General features: G+C 45.4%; 1 protein-coding gene across 4 annotated transcripts in view; it reads left to right on the top strand.

Moving 5' to 3' along the window:
- LOC138171578 (zinc finger protein 383-like) overlaps window positions 1-13,738 on the top strand; it is an 18,869-nt gene that overhangs the window by 1,996 nt on the left and 3,135 nt on the right. For 2 of the 4 annotated variants that reach the window (XM_069101103.1, XM_069101105.1), the window contains exons 3-4: window positions 2,899-3,025; window positions 3,579-3,674. In XM_069101103.1, the coding sequence (XP_068957204.1) occupies window positions 2,899-3,025; window positions 3,579-3,674 (223 nt within the window). Of the gene's footprint in view, window positions 1-2,379; window positions 2,518-2,898; window positions 3,026-3,578; window positions 3,675-13,738 lie in introns of those variants that run through there. The other 2 variants (XM_069101106.1, XM_069101104.1) reach the window with 2 other exon arrangements.

The raw sequence follows: 13,738 nt of genomic DNA on the forward strand, positions 1-13,738 counted from the left end.
CTCTCTCTCTCTCTCTCTCTCTCTCTCTCTCTCTCTCTCTCTCTCTCACCATGATACCTAGCTGCTATCCCGTCTCTCCTTTTCCTCCTCTGAACCTCACCCAGACATCTCCCCCTACTGTCTCTTCCCTTACCTCTCTCTTACATGAAGAGGTAGTCTATTTTACCAAGACCAGCCTCTCTGCATGTGCAGACAATCCTATTCCATCCCATCTTCTCCAGCAGATTATTCCCTCCATGATCCCCACTCTCTGGTCTTCTGTCTCTCTGTCTGCTAGCTGCTTCTCTGCTGCCCACAGAAATGTCCATGTCTCCCATATCCTTTAAAAATCCCCACTTGAAGGAGCCAGCCTCACTGGGTAGCCTCCCTTATTCCTATTCTCCTTTTCAGCTAAACTTGAGAAGGCCATCTTCTGTGTGTGCCTACATGTCCTCTCCTTTCACTCTCTTCTAAACCCTCTAGCTTCTATCCTCATTTAAATGAAACCACTCCCTCCAAAGTTACCAGGGATCTCTTAATTGCTAAACCCAGTGACCTTTTTCTTCCTGACCTCTTGCAGCCTTGGACGCTGTTGACCACCCTCTTCTCCTTGAGGTTCTCTCTCAGTTTCTAAGAAGGTTTCTCTCCTGGTTTTCCTTCCACCTGCCTGACTGCTCCTTCCCAGTCATTTGCTGTGTCTGTTAACTGTGGGTATCCCTAAAAAGTCTTTTTTGGACCCCTCTCTCATGGTGAGGTAGCCTTATACCATTTCACTTGGTGATATATTATTAATCTCTATGCAGAGAATTCCCAGATTTTCCACCCAGCCTTAATCTCTTCTGAACTCCAGTCCCATATCACCGACTGCCCATTGGACAACTTGAGCTCTGTGTCCTATAGACACTTTAAAATGGATATGGCCAAAAGGGAACTTACTGTCTTACTGTAAATCCTCCCCTCCTCCAGCTTTGCTCTTCCTGTAGAGCAGACCACCTTTCTCCCGCCCATTCTCCTTGTCCCCCAGGCTGGAAATCTAACTGTTAGCCTTGACCCCTTACCCCAAGGATCCACCCGCCCGTCAAGTCTCATCATTTCTACCTTCACAGTACCTCATGTCTGCTTCCCTTTCCCGCCGCTGAGATGGCCTCTAGCTTTGTGCAGGCTGTCATCCCACCTGGATGGTGGCAGTAGACTGCACTTGGTCTCTCTTCCTTGGCCTCCTCTCAGCTGCCAGAGTGAGGCTCCTAAAAAGCACTGATCATGTCACCTCCTTTCTCAGTGGACACCAGTGCCTCCTGTGGCCTCCAGGGTTGACAGTAAAGACTGGCCATTGAATCCTTTCCCCACTGAATCTCCTCCCATCTTTCCAGCCTTTGCTCCTCTCTCCGTGGGCTCCATGGTCCAGCTTCACTGGCCTTTCTGTGATGCCTTGGACAAGACATTCCATCTCTGGATTCTGCCTTTTCATTGACTATTCCCCATTATTGGAACCCTCTCCTTTCTTCATTCTGCCTACTTCTTTCTTTGGGCTCCTTTGAAACCCAGCTCAAATCTTCCCTTCTGCAAGAGGTTTTTCCCAGTCATCTGCCTACTACTAGTACCTTCCCTCTGAGATCCCCTCCATTTTACCCTGTATATTTATCTTTCACATGTACTTATTTGCATTTTATCTCTGAATTATGATGGGAACTCCTTAAAGGCTGGGACCATGTTTTTGCCTTCCTTTGCAGCCACAGAATTTGGTAGGGTGCTTGGCACACATAGGAAGCCCTTAATGCTTGTTGACACACTGCCACCCACTTTCCTCTGCCTCTCTTTGTGCAGTATCTACTGATTTTCTGTAAATCCACTCATGTCACCAATATGTGCATTCCTGAATTTGATGCTTTTAGGGATGCAAAAAAATCTAACCAAACAAAATTTAAATTATATTAACGGATCTTAATATGCTTCTTGAAGACAAAGGAACCTTTATTGCTCATTTCAACATGGTTAAACTGAAAAAAATCAGAATACTTGGGACCTTCTTAGGTCTTGGGGGCTTACGTTTAGATATAAAGGGTTCTTTCTGTCATCTAGTAGCAAATGCTTGCTGAATAGATGATTATGTGGTAAGGCTGCCAACACACAAGTGTCCATAGAGCCTATTGGAGGCTATTTATGACTTTTAGTTGTAGCCCCTGTTAAATAACTGTGAAAGCCATTGGGGCAGCTAGGTGGCACAGGGAATAGAGCACCGGCCCTAGAGTCAGGAGGACCCGAGTTCAAATCTGGCCTCAGACACTTAGCACAAAAAACTAGCCTTGTGACCTTGGGCAAGTCATTTAGCCCCAATTCCACTCCAAAAAGGAGAAAAAAAAAAGCCATCTCTTTCAAGATGCTGCTGGTTTTCTTCCAGGTGCGATGAGGAAGAATGAGTCTTCTTCTTGATCTCTGACCCTAATGTCATCCCAGTGACCTACGTGGCAGTTCGATGCAGCCTCAGAAACAGGCTTCTCACCTTCCCCTTTCTAATGTGGACCCAGGAGGTTTCGGCAGGTTCATGTTTCCCAGGAGTGTCCTGGCCCTAATTGGTGCTGTGATGAGACCAGAGGTCTGACCACAGCCCCTCCCACAGTGACCATCAGCCTGGGTTTCCACAGGCCTAGAGTAGAGTCCGAGCAGTGTGGCCAGAGACATGTCTTTTGGCCTTCAGGTTTCTCCTCCTTAACTTGGAGATAAATGCACACTTACTTTGCAAATATGTGCTCCTGTTGCTGTGGTGGGATTCAGATCTTGTGCAGAATGAGCCACGTGCTGTAGGTGCTCATACATTGGCTTTAGAGCACTCCAAAGCCCTCCGTGCGAGTGCTGCCCAGCCCCCAGGTCCATGTGAAGGTTGCTGGCCAGGTGAGCACTGGTGTGTATTTGGTGTTTCAGGAGTCAGTGACCTTCAAGGACGTGGCCATAGACTTTACCCAGGAGGAGTGGGGGCACCTGGACCCTTCCCAGAAGGAGCTGTACAAAGAGGTGATGCTGGAGAACTATGGCAACCTGGTGTGCCTGGGTAAGGACACCTTCCCTCTGGGACTCTGAATGTGCACATTAGGGTCCTTTGTTTCCAACTTTCAGGGTGTCTCGCGTGCTGTGCAATTATTGTTTGGCCTGTGGAGACCAGATTATCCTTTGGGGAACAGAAGTCAGGGGTTTTTTGGTTTGTTTGTTTTTTATAAACTGTTTCCAAGTTTAAGGTGTTTGCTTTATGTAGCTGGAAACTGGAGGCTTGGTGAGGCTCCCTCTCTGTCCTGCCCTTCTCCCCCCTCCACCTCCTGGTCTTCCCTCAGATCCAAGATCCTGTGCTAAAATTTCTCTGCAGATCCCTGAAGACAGGAAAGGTTCCTGTCCTCTTGGGGTGGAGGGGGGGGTCTCATGAACTGTTTTCCTTTTGAAATCCAGTTGCATTTTGTGACTTGTTCCCTACACAATCCAGAGCAGCCTCAGAGACCCTCTAACCCTCCTCATGGGTCTTAGTGTGACCACACTTTGCCCAGCCAGAAGGGAGAGGACTGGATTCTGAGCTGTCTCTTTGTCCCCTTCCTTTCCCCATTGTCAATGAGCAGGACTTGCAGCCTCCAGACCAGACCTGATTTCCCACTTGAAGCAAGGGGAAGCACCTTGGGTGGCCAGGAGAGAGCTGGAGGCAGGCACATGGCCAGGTGAGTGAGGGTGGGAGGGAAATGCAGCCTGATGGGCACCACAGGCAACGTTGCTGGGGCTCATCTTGGGGCTCTGCTGGCCTCTGAATGTCCGGACCCTCTGAAAGCTGCTTCACAGACCTTTATCCTGAGCCCAGGAAACCACCTTCCTCCCCTCATGTGTCTTCTAGGCTCAGAGAAAGAGGTCCCTTTGGGGGAGGGGAGAATCTGTATTTGCCTCTTTCTTTGGGATCACCTTGCCCTCAGCAAACATTCACCAAGCGATTACTATAGCTTAGCAGCTGAGGGCCGCTAAGGTGCACCGTAGTGCCCAGACCACTTAATCTGGTGTCAGAAAGGCTCCGCATCATGAGTTCAAATCCAGCCTCAGACACTTACAGGCTGTGTGACCCTGGGCAAGTCACTTAGCCCCGTTTGCCTCAATTCTTCATCTGTAAAATGAGCTAGAGAAAGGAATGGCAAACCATTCTAGTGTCTTTGCCAAGAAAACCCTAGTGGGGTCACACAGAGTCAGACAGGACTGAAATGACTGAACAGCAGCAGTCTGTGGGTCAGAGCCCGTAGGTGACACTGGGGCTCCCAAGGCAGAAGGTGAGCAGCCCCCACGCTCACAGAGCTTGGGCTCTAGCATGGGCACAGCATGGCCACATAGCAGTGAGAGCAGACATGGAGGAGACCTGAGCTGCCCAGAGGCCCAGGGAGGGTTCCCAAGAAGGGGCCACTCCATCTGAGCGTGAAAGGGAACAAGGTGTTCACAGGGCAGAGGTGAAAGGTGAGGCAACAGTGTGAGAAGGACAGTGTAGACGGGCCGGGCAGCGTCGCGAGGGGAGGCGGTGGAGACGCAAAGGCAAGTTAGAGCTGAGTAGAGACAGGGCCAGAAATGCCAGTCGGGAAGTCCCCAGTGGGTGCCAGGCAGAAGGAGCATGCCAGGCAGATCGCACTGGCAGCTGTGTGCAGCATGGCTCAGAGGAAAGAGCCAAGCACAGGACCCAGCTCCCAGGCCATTGCAGGCCAGTTCATGAATCCTGCCGTGCTTCTCTGGATTCCTGGAATAGTGACAATTTCTTCTGGCATGATTGCTGTGCACACATTCCTCTGCCACAGTTTATCCAGGCATTGCCAGGCCCTGGCATTATGATTTCCAGTCTCCTTCACCTCTGTCACCCTCCCTCTCTAGGAACCCCTTGCTATTTTGGGTGCTCGAGGTCTCATGTCTCATCTCCTTGAAGAGTCCCTTCCTGATTGTATCAGGTGTTAGGGCCCTCCCCCTTCCACTAACTCATTATATTTTATACCTTTAAAAATATGTGTTACACACATTTGCATTTCAGGTATTCATCTGTGAATGGATATCCTTCCTAAGAGAGTATAAGTTGCTTGAGAACCGGGCCTGTCTCTCTTTCGTCTTTGTATCTCCGTCCCAGGCAGGTGGCTAGCCAGAATTAACCATAAATATGTGTAGATTGTTGAACTCTAAAAAGGCTTGCCAAACATGGCCAGGCCCTTTTCAAAGTGATCACAAATATAGAAGCAAGCTGGTGGTGTTTACAGTGCCAGGATCATGGACTCAAATCTGGAACAGGCCTGAAAGGCTGGCTTCCAGCTGCCTTGCTTTAGAGGGGCTTCACTGCAGGGGTGGAAGCGCATTTTCTGTTTGACCCCAGAAGCCTATCCGGGAGCGCTGCTGGGGAAGCTGAAGGACCATGTAACGTGGGCTATCAGACCTCGGGTCTGTCTGGCACGTGGTTCTGGGGCAGTGGCTGCCTGCTGGCTTCTCAGGGCTCTTCTGGAGGACTCTCCTTTCCAGTTCTGGTTGCACTGTGTGGGCTCCTTGTGAGAGGGTCACTCAGTGTCACACGAGTAAGTGGCCACGCTGGGGTTCAAACCTGTGTCTGCAGACTCCAAATCCAGATCTCTTTCCAGAGCACCGTGAAGTCATTCCCTCTAACTTCAGAGCTAGTCGGTGCTGTTCCACCAATCTTACTGGGCACCATACCAGGAATTTTGCTATCACAGTAAGCCGTGATAAGGAAATTAAAGAAAGAATCATTGATAGTGAATGGACTGTTCTCACTTGCAGGTACAGGATGATTTCCTTACAAAAATCTCACAGAATTAATAAGAAGTAAATTTGCTGAAAAGCCACTAGCATTGGCTTACGATTTTTAATGAAAATCAAAAGGCCATGATAGAAAAATCCCAGCATAATTGAAAAATACAGTGGCCTTAGTTAATCCACCAAAACATGTGTCTTACTTAAGAAAAAAGAGGCCATTGTCCACTTTTTCTGAGGTTTTATGGTGGTAGTTTTGCTTCAGACTGCTTTACAGTGTCATCTGAGCGTGCCCCTGAGCCTGTCTGTACCCAGTCCGAAGGTGCATAAAATGAAGCTTCCTGTTTGTCCTCATAGGTCAGGTTCATCCCAAGGCTGCACAGGGTCAGGAGACGTCACCTGTGACTAAAAGGTCATCCCAGACTTCAGTGTCCTTGGTTCTGGAGTAGTCAGTGCTGAGAAGGCATTCAGCATTCTTTGATAGAAATCCCGGCCAGGACTTTTGGCCCCCTTTAGACCTTTTACCCCAGAGACTGAACTTTGTAACAACCCGGAGAGTGCCCGGGCACAGATTCTCTGTCACGTAGCATTCCCTCCTTGTGGCTGTCCTGCTTAGGAGCTCTTAGAAAGGAGCCTTGAGTTCTGGCCATGTGCCATCAGACTGCCACAGTGACAGCTCACGGATTCATGTGTGGACCTGGTCTCTCCCCTGAGCTTCGGTCCTGCATGACAAATTGTTCATTGGATGGTTCAAGCTGGATGAACTTGGCATGTTCTAAACAGTTTCTGGCTTCACAACTTCTGCTTTCTTGCCTTCCTCACTCTCCCTCACAGCTGCTGTCTGACACTTCTCTATTTGTTCTCTGAACACCTTCTCTCTACTCAGAGACCCCACACCATATTTCAGTCCCTGATTACATCTCACCTGGATTATTGTAGTGGCCATTCTTCCCTCTGTTCTCTTCCACACAGCTATCAAAATGATTTTCCTTAAGCAAAGCTCTGATCCTGTCACCCACCCCACCTCCACTCAGTCATGCCCAGGGCTTCTTACTGCCTGTAGAATTAGTACAGAATTTGCAGGTTAGAAGGGACCTTAGTATCTTCCTAGTTCAGTTCCTGCAAGGATTCCCCATTCTGGCATATCCATCAGGTGGTCATCCAGGCCATGATTTTGAAGACCTTCAGAAAGGAAATCCACCACCTCTCGAGAAAAGCCATTCCAACATTTGGACAGCTCTAAGTGCTGGAAGTTGTGTCTGACATCAGCCCTAAGTTGACCTCTTTGAAATAAAGGTGTGAGTGATCTGAGAGTGGGATAGGCTTAAGAAGGTTGGGCATGAGAGAACAAGGAATGGCAATTTCATATGGCACAGTGAAAGGAGTAAGCCAAATTGGAGTGGGGTAAGGTTGAGAAGAATGGGCATGAGAGAACAGAAGGTCGGGGTTAAAGGTAGCTAACTCCTAGGGATTCTAGCCAGTGGCATAAGCAAATGAGGATGAGGAAAATAATGGTGTGAGAGCATGCTGGCCGTGGAGGGGTAATGTTTGCAGTCACCAGAGGGTGATTTTACAGGACGCTGGGCTTTCCTCAAAACCAGCTGGGTGGTCAGAACAGGAAGTCTTGCAGATCTGTTGGGGTGCCAGACCTTGGGTGCCCCCACCTGCTGCACTCAGCTTTGGTAGGGGTGGAGAGGGCAGTGAAACAGCAGAAGTAGGTACTGGTTCTTGCAGAAGGATGAACTAAGCCTTGGTCACCTCGGAGTGTTCCATGACAAGTAGTAACATCTGCTGTTTCCATACAAAGGGTTGTGGCAGAGGAGTAGATAGGCTTTTACCTTCTAAGACTGGCGTTGAGAATGCTGGGGCAGGGTGGGGTGGAGGCAGGGTACGGAGAGAGATGTCCAACTCTCTTTTTCATAATTTGGATGGCATCCGGCTAACCGAGGTCCCTCATTGCATCTCCAAGCCATCACTCGGACACTTGGCTCTCCCCTACCCCCCAGACCAAGACCAGGAGGCCAGTGTCCCTGCATCAGAGTACGTGGTGGAGAGTAAGGTATAAGAAGAGCAGACAGATAGAAGGGGAACTCTGTTATGAAAGGGATTGAAAGCCCACAGAGGATTTTCTACTTGCTACTAGAGGGGATGGGGATGGGGAGTTGATTGAGTAGGTGGGGGGGTGAAGAGAAGCGACATGATCAGACCTGCCTGCACTTTAGGAAAAGCACTTTGTTGTCTGAATGTGGCTTAGATTGGGGCAGGCAGAACCACCAGCAGCCATTTCAATAGTATAGGTTTGAGTGATGTGGTGGGGGCATTTGGAGATGGGATGTTGGAAGTCAGCAGAATGGTTGGGGTAAGAGAGACAGATAAAATCATTAGATGGTGATTCAGCCTCTGGGATCTGCTGTGGTCACTGAGTCTAGTAGGATAGAGGGAGGGGAAAAGCCAGGACAGCCCTAACGAACACCTGTGGGAGGAGAACCATGAGAGAGAGTCTCCAAAACAGCCCATCTTTCCCCCTGAACCTTCTCCCCTTCCTTCCTTGCCCATTATTATAGAAGGCAACACCTTTCTCCCAGCTCCTCAGGCTCCCACCCAAGGTGTCCTCTCCCAATCCCACTCTTTACTCTCTCACCCCGTGTCCATTTTGCTGCCAAAGCCTGGCAGCTTTACCTCTGCAGCATCTCCCAAGATACCCCCTCTCCTCTTCCCCTGCCCCCATCCTGGTGCAGGCCCTTATCACCTCACACCTGGATTATGACAATAGTTGGGGGGGGGGTGCCTGCCTCTGTCCTTACTCTAGTCCATCCACCAGCTGCTGAAGGGATTTTCCTGAAACAGAGGCCTGCTCACATCAGTCCCCTACTCAGTAAACTCTGGTTCCTATCCATCACTTTCAGAAGATATACACAATGCTTTGGAGTTCAAAGTCCTTCAAAACCTGCCACCCCCACCCTTACCTTTACAGTCTTCTTACACTTTTACTCTTCAGTTTAGTGACCAGTCTATTGACATATATTGTCACAGCTTTCTCTTTTATAGCTTTGTGCTTTTTCCTGGAGGAGTCATTTGTAAGTATTGTCTCTGTCTGTTGGTTCTGTTTTAAGTTATTCAAACTTAAAGCTTTCAGCATCTTTCTGTCCTTAGAGCACAATTTTATACTGCCTGATTTCCAAATGACATTTTTCTGTCATCAGAGAAAGATTTCCTAAAAAGTCTTGAAAGGTTTAATAGGATTTTAGTGGAAACATTGCTTGATTTCATCCATGTATCTCAAGTGATTAAGATATTTTGGTGCTATGCCCCTCTTTAACTTGAAGGGCATAATTAGTTCTATTTAAGAGAGATGATAATGGGCAGAATTTTAGGAGGCTTAATCTGTACCCTGGAAGGTACCATGTTATTATCAATCATTTTTTTTTCTTGAATAATATTTTTTTCCAGTTACATGTAAAAACAGTTTTTGGCATTAAACAAAAAAGATTTGAGTTTCAAATTCTCGCCCCGTCTTCTTCCCCTCCCCACTGAGAGAGCAAGCAGCTTGATGTAAGGTTATATGTGTGCATTCATGCAGAACGTTTCCAGGTTAGTCATGTTGTGAAAGAAAACACGGAGCAGAAACCCCTTAAAGAATAAAGTGAAAGGCAGTATGTTTTGAGTTGCCTTCAGACTCCCACCAGTTCTTTCTCTGAAAGTGTATAGAATTTTTCATCATGAGTCGTTTGCAATTGTCTTGGATCATTGCATTGCTGAGAACAGCTACATCATGACTGATCATCGTTCGTTGTTGTTTGTTGCTATGTACAATGTTCTGGTTCTGCTCACTTCACATTGCATCAGTTCATGTAAGTCTTCCCAGGTTTTCCTGAAAGCATCCTGCTCTTCATTCCTTACAGCACAATAGTATTCCATCACAAACATATGCCACAACTTACTCAGACATTCCCCAAGTGATGGGCATCCCCTCAATTTCCAATTCTTAATCACTACAAAGAGAAACTTTTTGTACACATAGATCTTTTAAAAAAAATTATCGGGGTGGCTAGGTGGCACAGTGAGTAAAGTGTTGGCCCTGGAGTCAGGAGGACCCGAGTTCGGTTCCAGCCTCAGACACTTAACACCCACACAAAAAAAACTAGCCGTGTAACCTTGGGCAAGTTACTTAACCCCAATTGCCCTCCAAAAGGCACAAAAAAAAATTTAAAAAAGAAATTATCTTTGGAATACAGACCTAGTTAGTGGTATTACTGGGTCAGAGGGCATGGACAGATTTATAGCCCTTTGGCCTTAGTTCAAATTGCTCTCCAGAATGGTTGGATCAGTTCACAACTCCACCAACAGTGCATTAGTGTCCCAGTTTTCCCACATTCCCTCCAACATCTATCCTTTTCCCTTTCTGTCATATTAGCCAATCTGATAAATATGAGCTAGCACTTCAGAATTGTTTTAATTTGCTTTTATCTAATCAGTAGTGATTTAGAAAATTTTTTCATATGACTATAATAACTTTGGTTTCTTTGAAAACTGTTCATTCTTATCCTTTCACCATTTATCAATTGGGGAATTACTTGTATTTTTATAAATTTGACTCAGTTCTCTATTTTTGAAAAATGAGTCTTTATCAGAGAAACTTGCTATAAAATTTCCCCCCAGCTCTCTGCTTTCTTTCTATACTGTTTTTTGTGCAGAAGCTTTTTAATTTAATATGATCAAAATTATCGATTTTACATCTCATAATGGTTTCTATCTCTTATTAGGTTTTAAATTCTTCCCTTATCCATAGATTTGACAAATAAACTATCCCATGCTCCCCTATTTTTCTTATGGTATCATCCTTTATGTTTAAATCATGCACCCATTTTGACCTTATTTTGTGTGAATGTTGGGCTGTACCTAGTTTCTACCTAACTGTTTGCAGTTTCTCCAGCTGTTTCTGTCAGATAGTGAATTCTTGTCCCAGCAGCTTGGGTGTTTGGGTCTATCAAACACTAAATTTCTATAGTCATTTATTACTGTGTATGATACACTGACCCACCACTCTTATTTCTTAGCCAACACCAAATTGTTTTGATGATTACAGCTTTATTATACAGTTTGAGATCTGGCATGGCTAGGCCACCTTCCTTCTTATCAGTCATATTTGACATTACTATGTTGATAAAGTGTGTGGTATGTAGAGTGCACAGTGTGTAGTGAATAGTTTTCCATATGGACATCAGATACCTTAGGATTCTTCCCTTATGCTTGAATCTGTTCTCCATTTGCAGTACACAAGCCATGAATGTGTAACTGAGTCAGATTCTGTGTGATGATTGATAAAGGCAGCCAAAAGTTCCAGCATAGGGCAAGAGAGAGAAGACCCTGAATTGCCCCTCTCTCAGCAGGAGAGTGTCCATCTCTCAGACCAGCATGGTGTCCAGGAGCCCTTTCCACACCTTGGTGTTGGGCTTTTAAATGCCATGCTCTTTTGTTCTCCAGAGTCTCCGTTATCACGGGATATCAAGGCTGAAACACAGAACGTCATACTTTGTCTTTCTTTTTCTATGTGGTCATCATCAGCTTGTATTCAGCTGTGGGCAAGAGTCCATTGAACCCTCGACTTGAGTCAGAAGTGTCCTGAGTTCAAATCCTTCCTCCAGTTCACACGAGCTGGGTGGTACTGGGCAGGTCTCTGAACCTCTCAGCCTCAGCATCTTCATCTGTAAATTAGGGATAATTCTGGCACCAACTTTAAAGGATGGTTTGAAAAATACTACTATATTTTAAAGGAAGGGGAAAGGGAGATAGATATCTTAGGAAGTGTGGGGGATGTAAGATTTGTTTTCCATATCATCTTTTCCAGATTTAGAGATTAGAATCATACTTCAGCTCAGAGAATCAGGGAGATTGTCATCTCTTTCTGTTTTTGAAGTGTATGTGTATGTGCCTAAAAGTGTATATCCATATATAAATACATGTACAGATTATTTGTTCTTTGAGTACTTGACAGAAACCATTATATTCTATTCCTGCTGTGTTTGTATGTGGCACATTGCAGTGGCCATTTATAGTGGCTCACTTAATTTTAATTTCTTAATGTTGCCCTTGTCTTTTTCCACAGTCGTTTCCAATGTGATCTCCTATCCTTTACCATAGACCCTTCTGTTTCAACAAAGAAATACAGTGAAGAAAATCAAAGGTCACTTTGACTGCATCAAAAAAACATGTACAGTGTCTATGTGTACCTCTAACAAGGACATAGAGACACATAAACATATACACACATATGCACACGCATACACATAATGCATGTATGTGTATGTACATACTACATAGAGAATCGTGTGTATGTACATACATTGTAAAGAGAACATTACAAATAAGTACAGCGTCATTACAAGGTAAATTAAGAGGGAAGGCATTAGCAGTGGAGAGGGGCAACACCTTACAGGATTGTTGAGATAATCAAGTAAGAAAAAAATTTAAGGCACTTTTTTGTTAAAAAAAAATATGTGTGTATACACACATATATAGAGACATACATACATATATGTGTGTATCTCCAGACACAAATAAATACACATATATATGTATATACATACATATGTGTGTGTGTAAACAAATGCTTGTGTTTTTTTTCCTTTCCACATACCAATCAGTTGCTGAGTCTTGTATATTCTACTTCCACAATATTTCTTGTATCCATCCAGTTTTTTTCCACCTACATAGCCATTAGCACTTCTCACCTGGACTATTACAATAGCTTCCAAATTAATCTGGTGACTCCCTATTTTACTTTTAGCCTGCAGTGCAAACTCTGCTGTTTGGAGCCTTTTTCAGCCTGGCTCCAGTAGTCAGTAAACATTTATTGAACAAAAAAAAAGCAAAAGACAGTCCCTGACCTCAAGGGGCTCACAGTCATGGGGGAGATGACATGCCAAAGAAGATGTACAAAAAAGCTATGTACAGGATTAAAAAAAAAAAGGAGTAATTAACAGAGAGATAACAATAGAATTAATGAATTAGAGAAGGCTTCCTCTAGAAGATGAAATTTTGGTTGGGACTTCAAAGAAACCAGTAGGTAGAGATGAGGAGAGAGAGCACTTTAGGTATGGGAAATAGCCAGAGAAAACACCTGGAGCCAAGAGATAGAGTGTCTTGTTCATGGAACAGCCAGGAGGCCAGTGTCACTAGATATTAGAGTCTGTGGCAAGGCCAGGTGTGAGAAATACAGAATAAAGTGATAAAGAGCTAGGTTTTGAAGGAATTTGAATACCAAACAGAATTTTGTATTAGATCTTGAAGGCAGTTAGAAAGGCACTGAAGTTTATTTAGAGTGTGTGTGTGTGTGTGGGGGGGAGGTTTGGGGGGAGAGATATCATCAGACCTGCAGTTTAGAAAGACCAATTTGATATCTGAATGGAAGATGGATTGGATTGGGGGAAGACTTAAATAAGGTAGACCTTACCCAACAAGCAGTTGTAATACTCAAGGTTTGAGGTGATGAGGGCCTGCCCCCGAATAGTGCCAGTGTCAAAGGAGAGAAAAGGGTGTATTTGAGTGATGTCGCAAAGGTGAAATATTTAGGCCTTAGCAGCACATTGGCTATAAGGGGTCGGAGATTGTAAAGAGTCTAGGGTGACATGTAGATAGCAAGCCTTAAGTAACTGAGGCTTAGTGTTGCCCTCTACAGTAATAGTGAAGTTGGAGGGCAGATTTAGGGGGAAAGACAATGAGTTTTGTTTACAACATGATGAGTTTGAGATGTCTGCTGGACATCCCTTTAGAGATGTCTGATAGGTGGTTGGAGATGCAAGATTGAATGTCAGCGGGGAGGTTAGGGCAGGATAGGTAAATTTGAGAATCATCAGCAGAGATGACAAATTCATGGGAACTGTTGAGATTGGCAAGTGAAGTGGTATAGAGAGAGAAGAGAAGGGGCCAAGTACAAAATCCAGAGGAACTCCTACCATTAAAGGGTGAGAGCTGAATGAACATCTCCCATTTATGACCACTATAGTCTAGC

Source organism: Petaurus breviceps, unplaced genomic scaffold, assembly GCF_028583685.1.
Source record: "Petaurus breviceps papuanus isolate PSGF00001 unplaced genomic scaffold, PetGlider_PUasm1.0 447, whole genome shotgun sequence".
Classification (NCBI taxonomy): domain Eukaryota; kingdom Metazoa; phylum Chordata; class Mammalia; order Diprotodontia; family Petauridae; genus Petaurus; species Petaurus breviceps.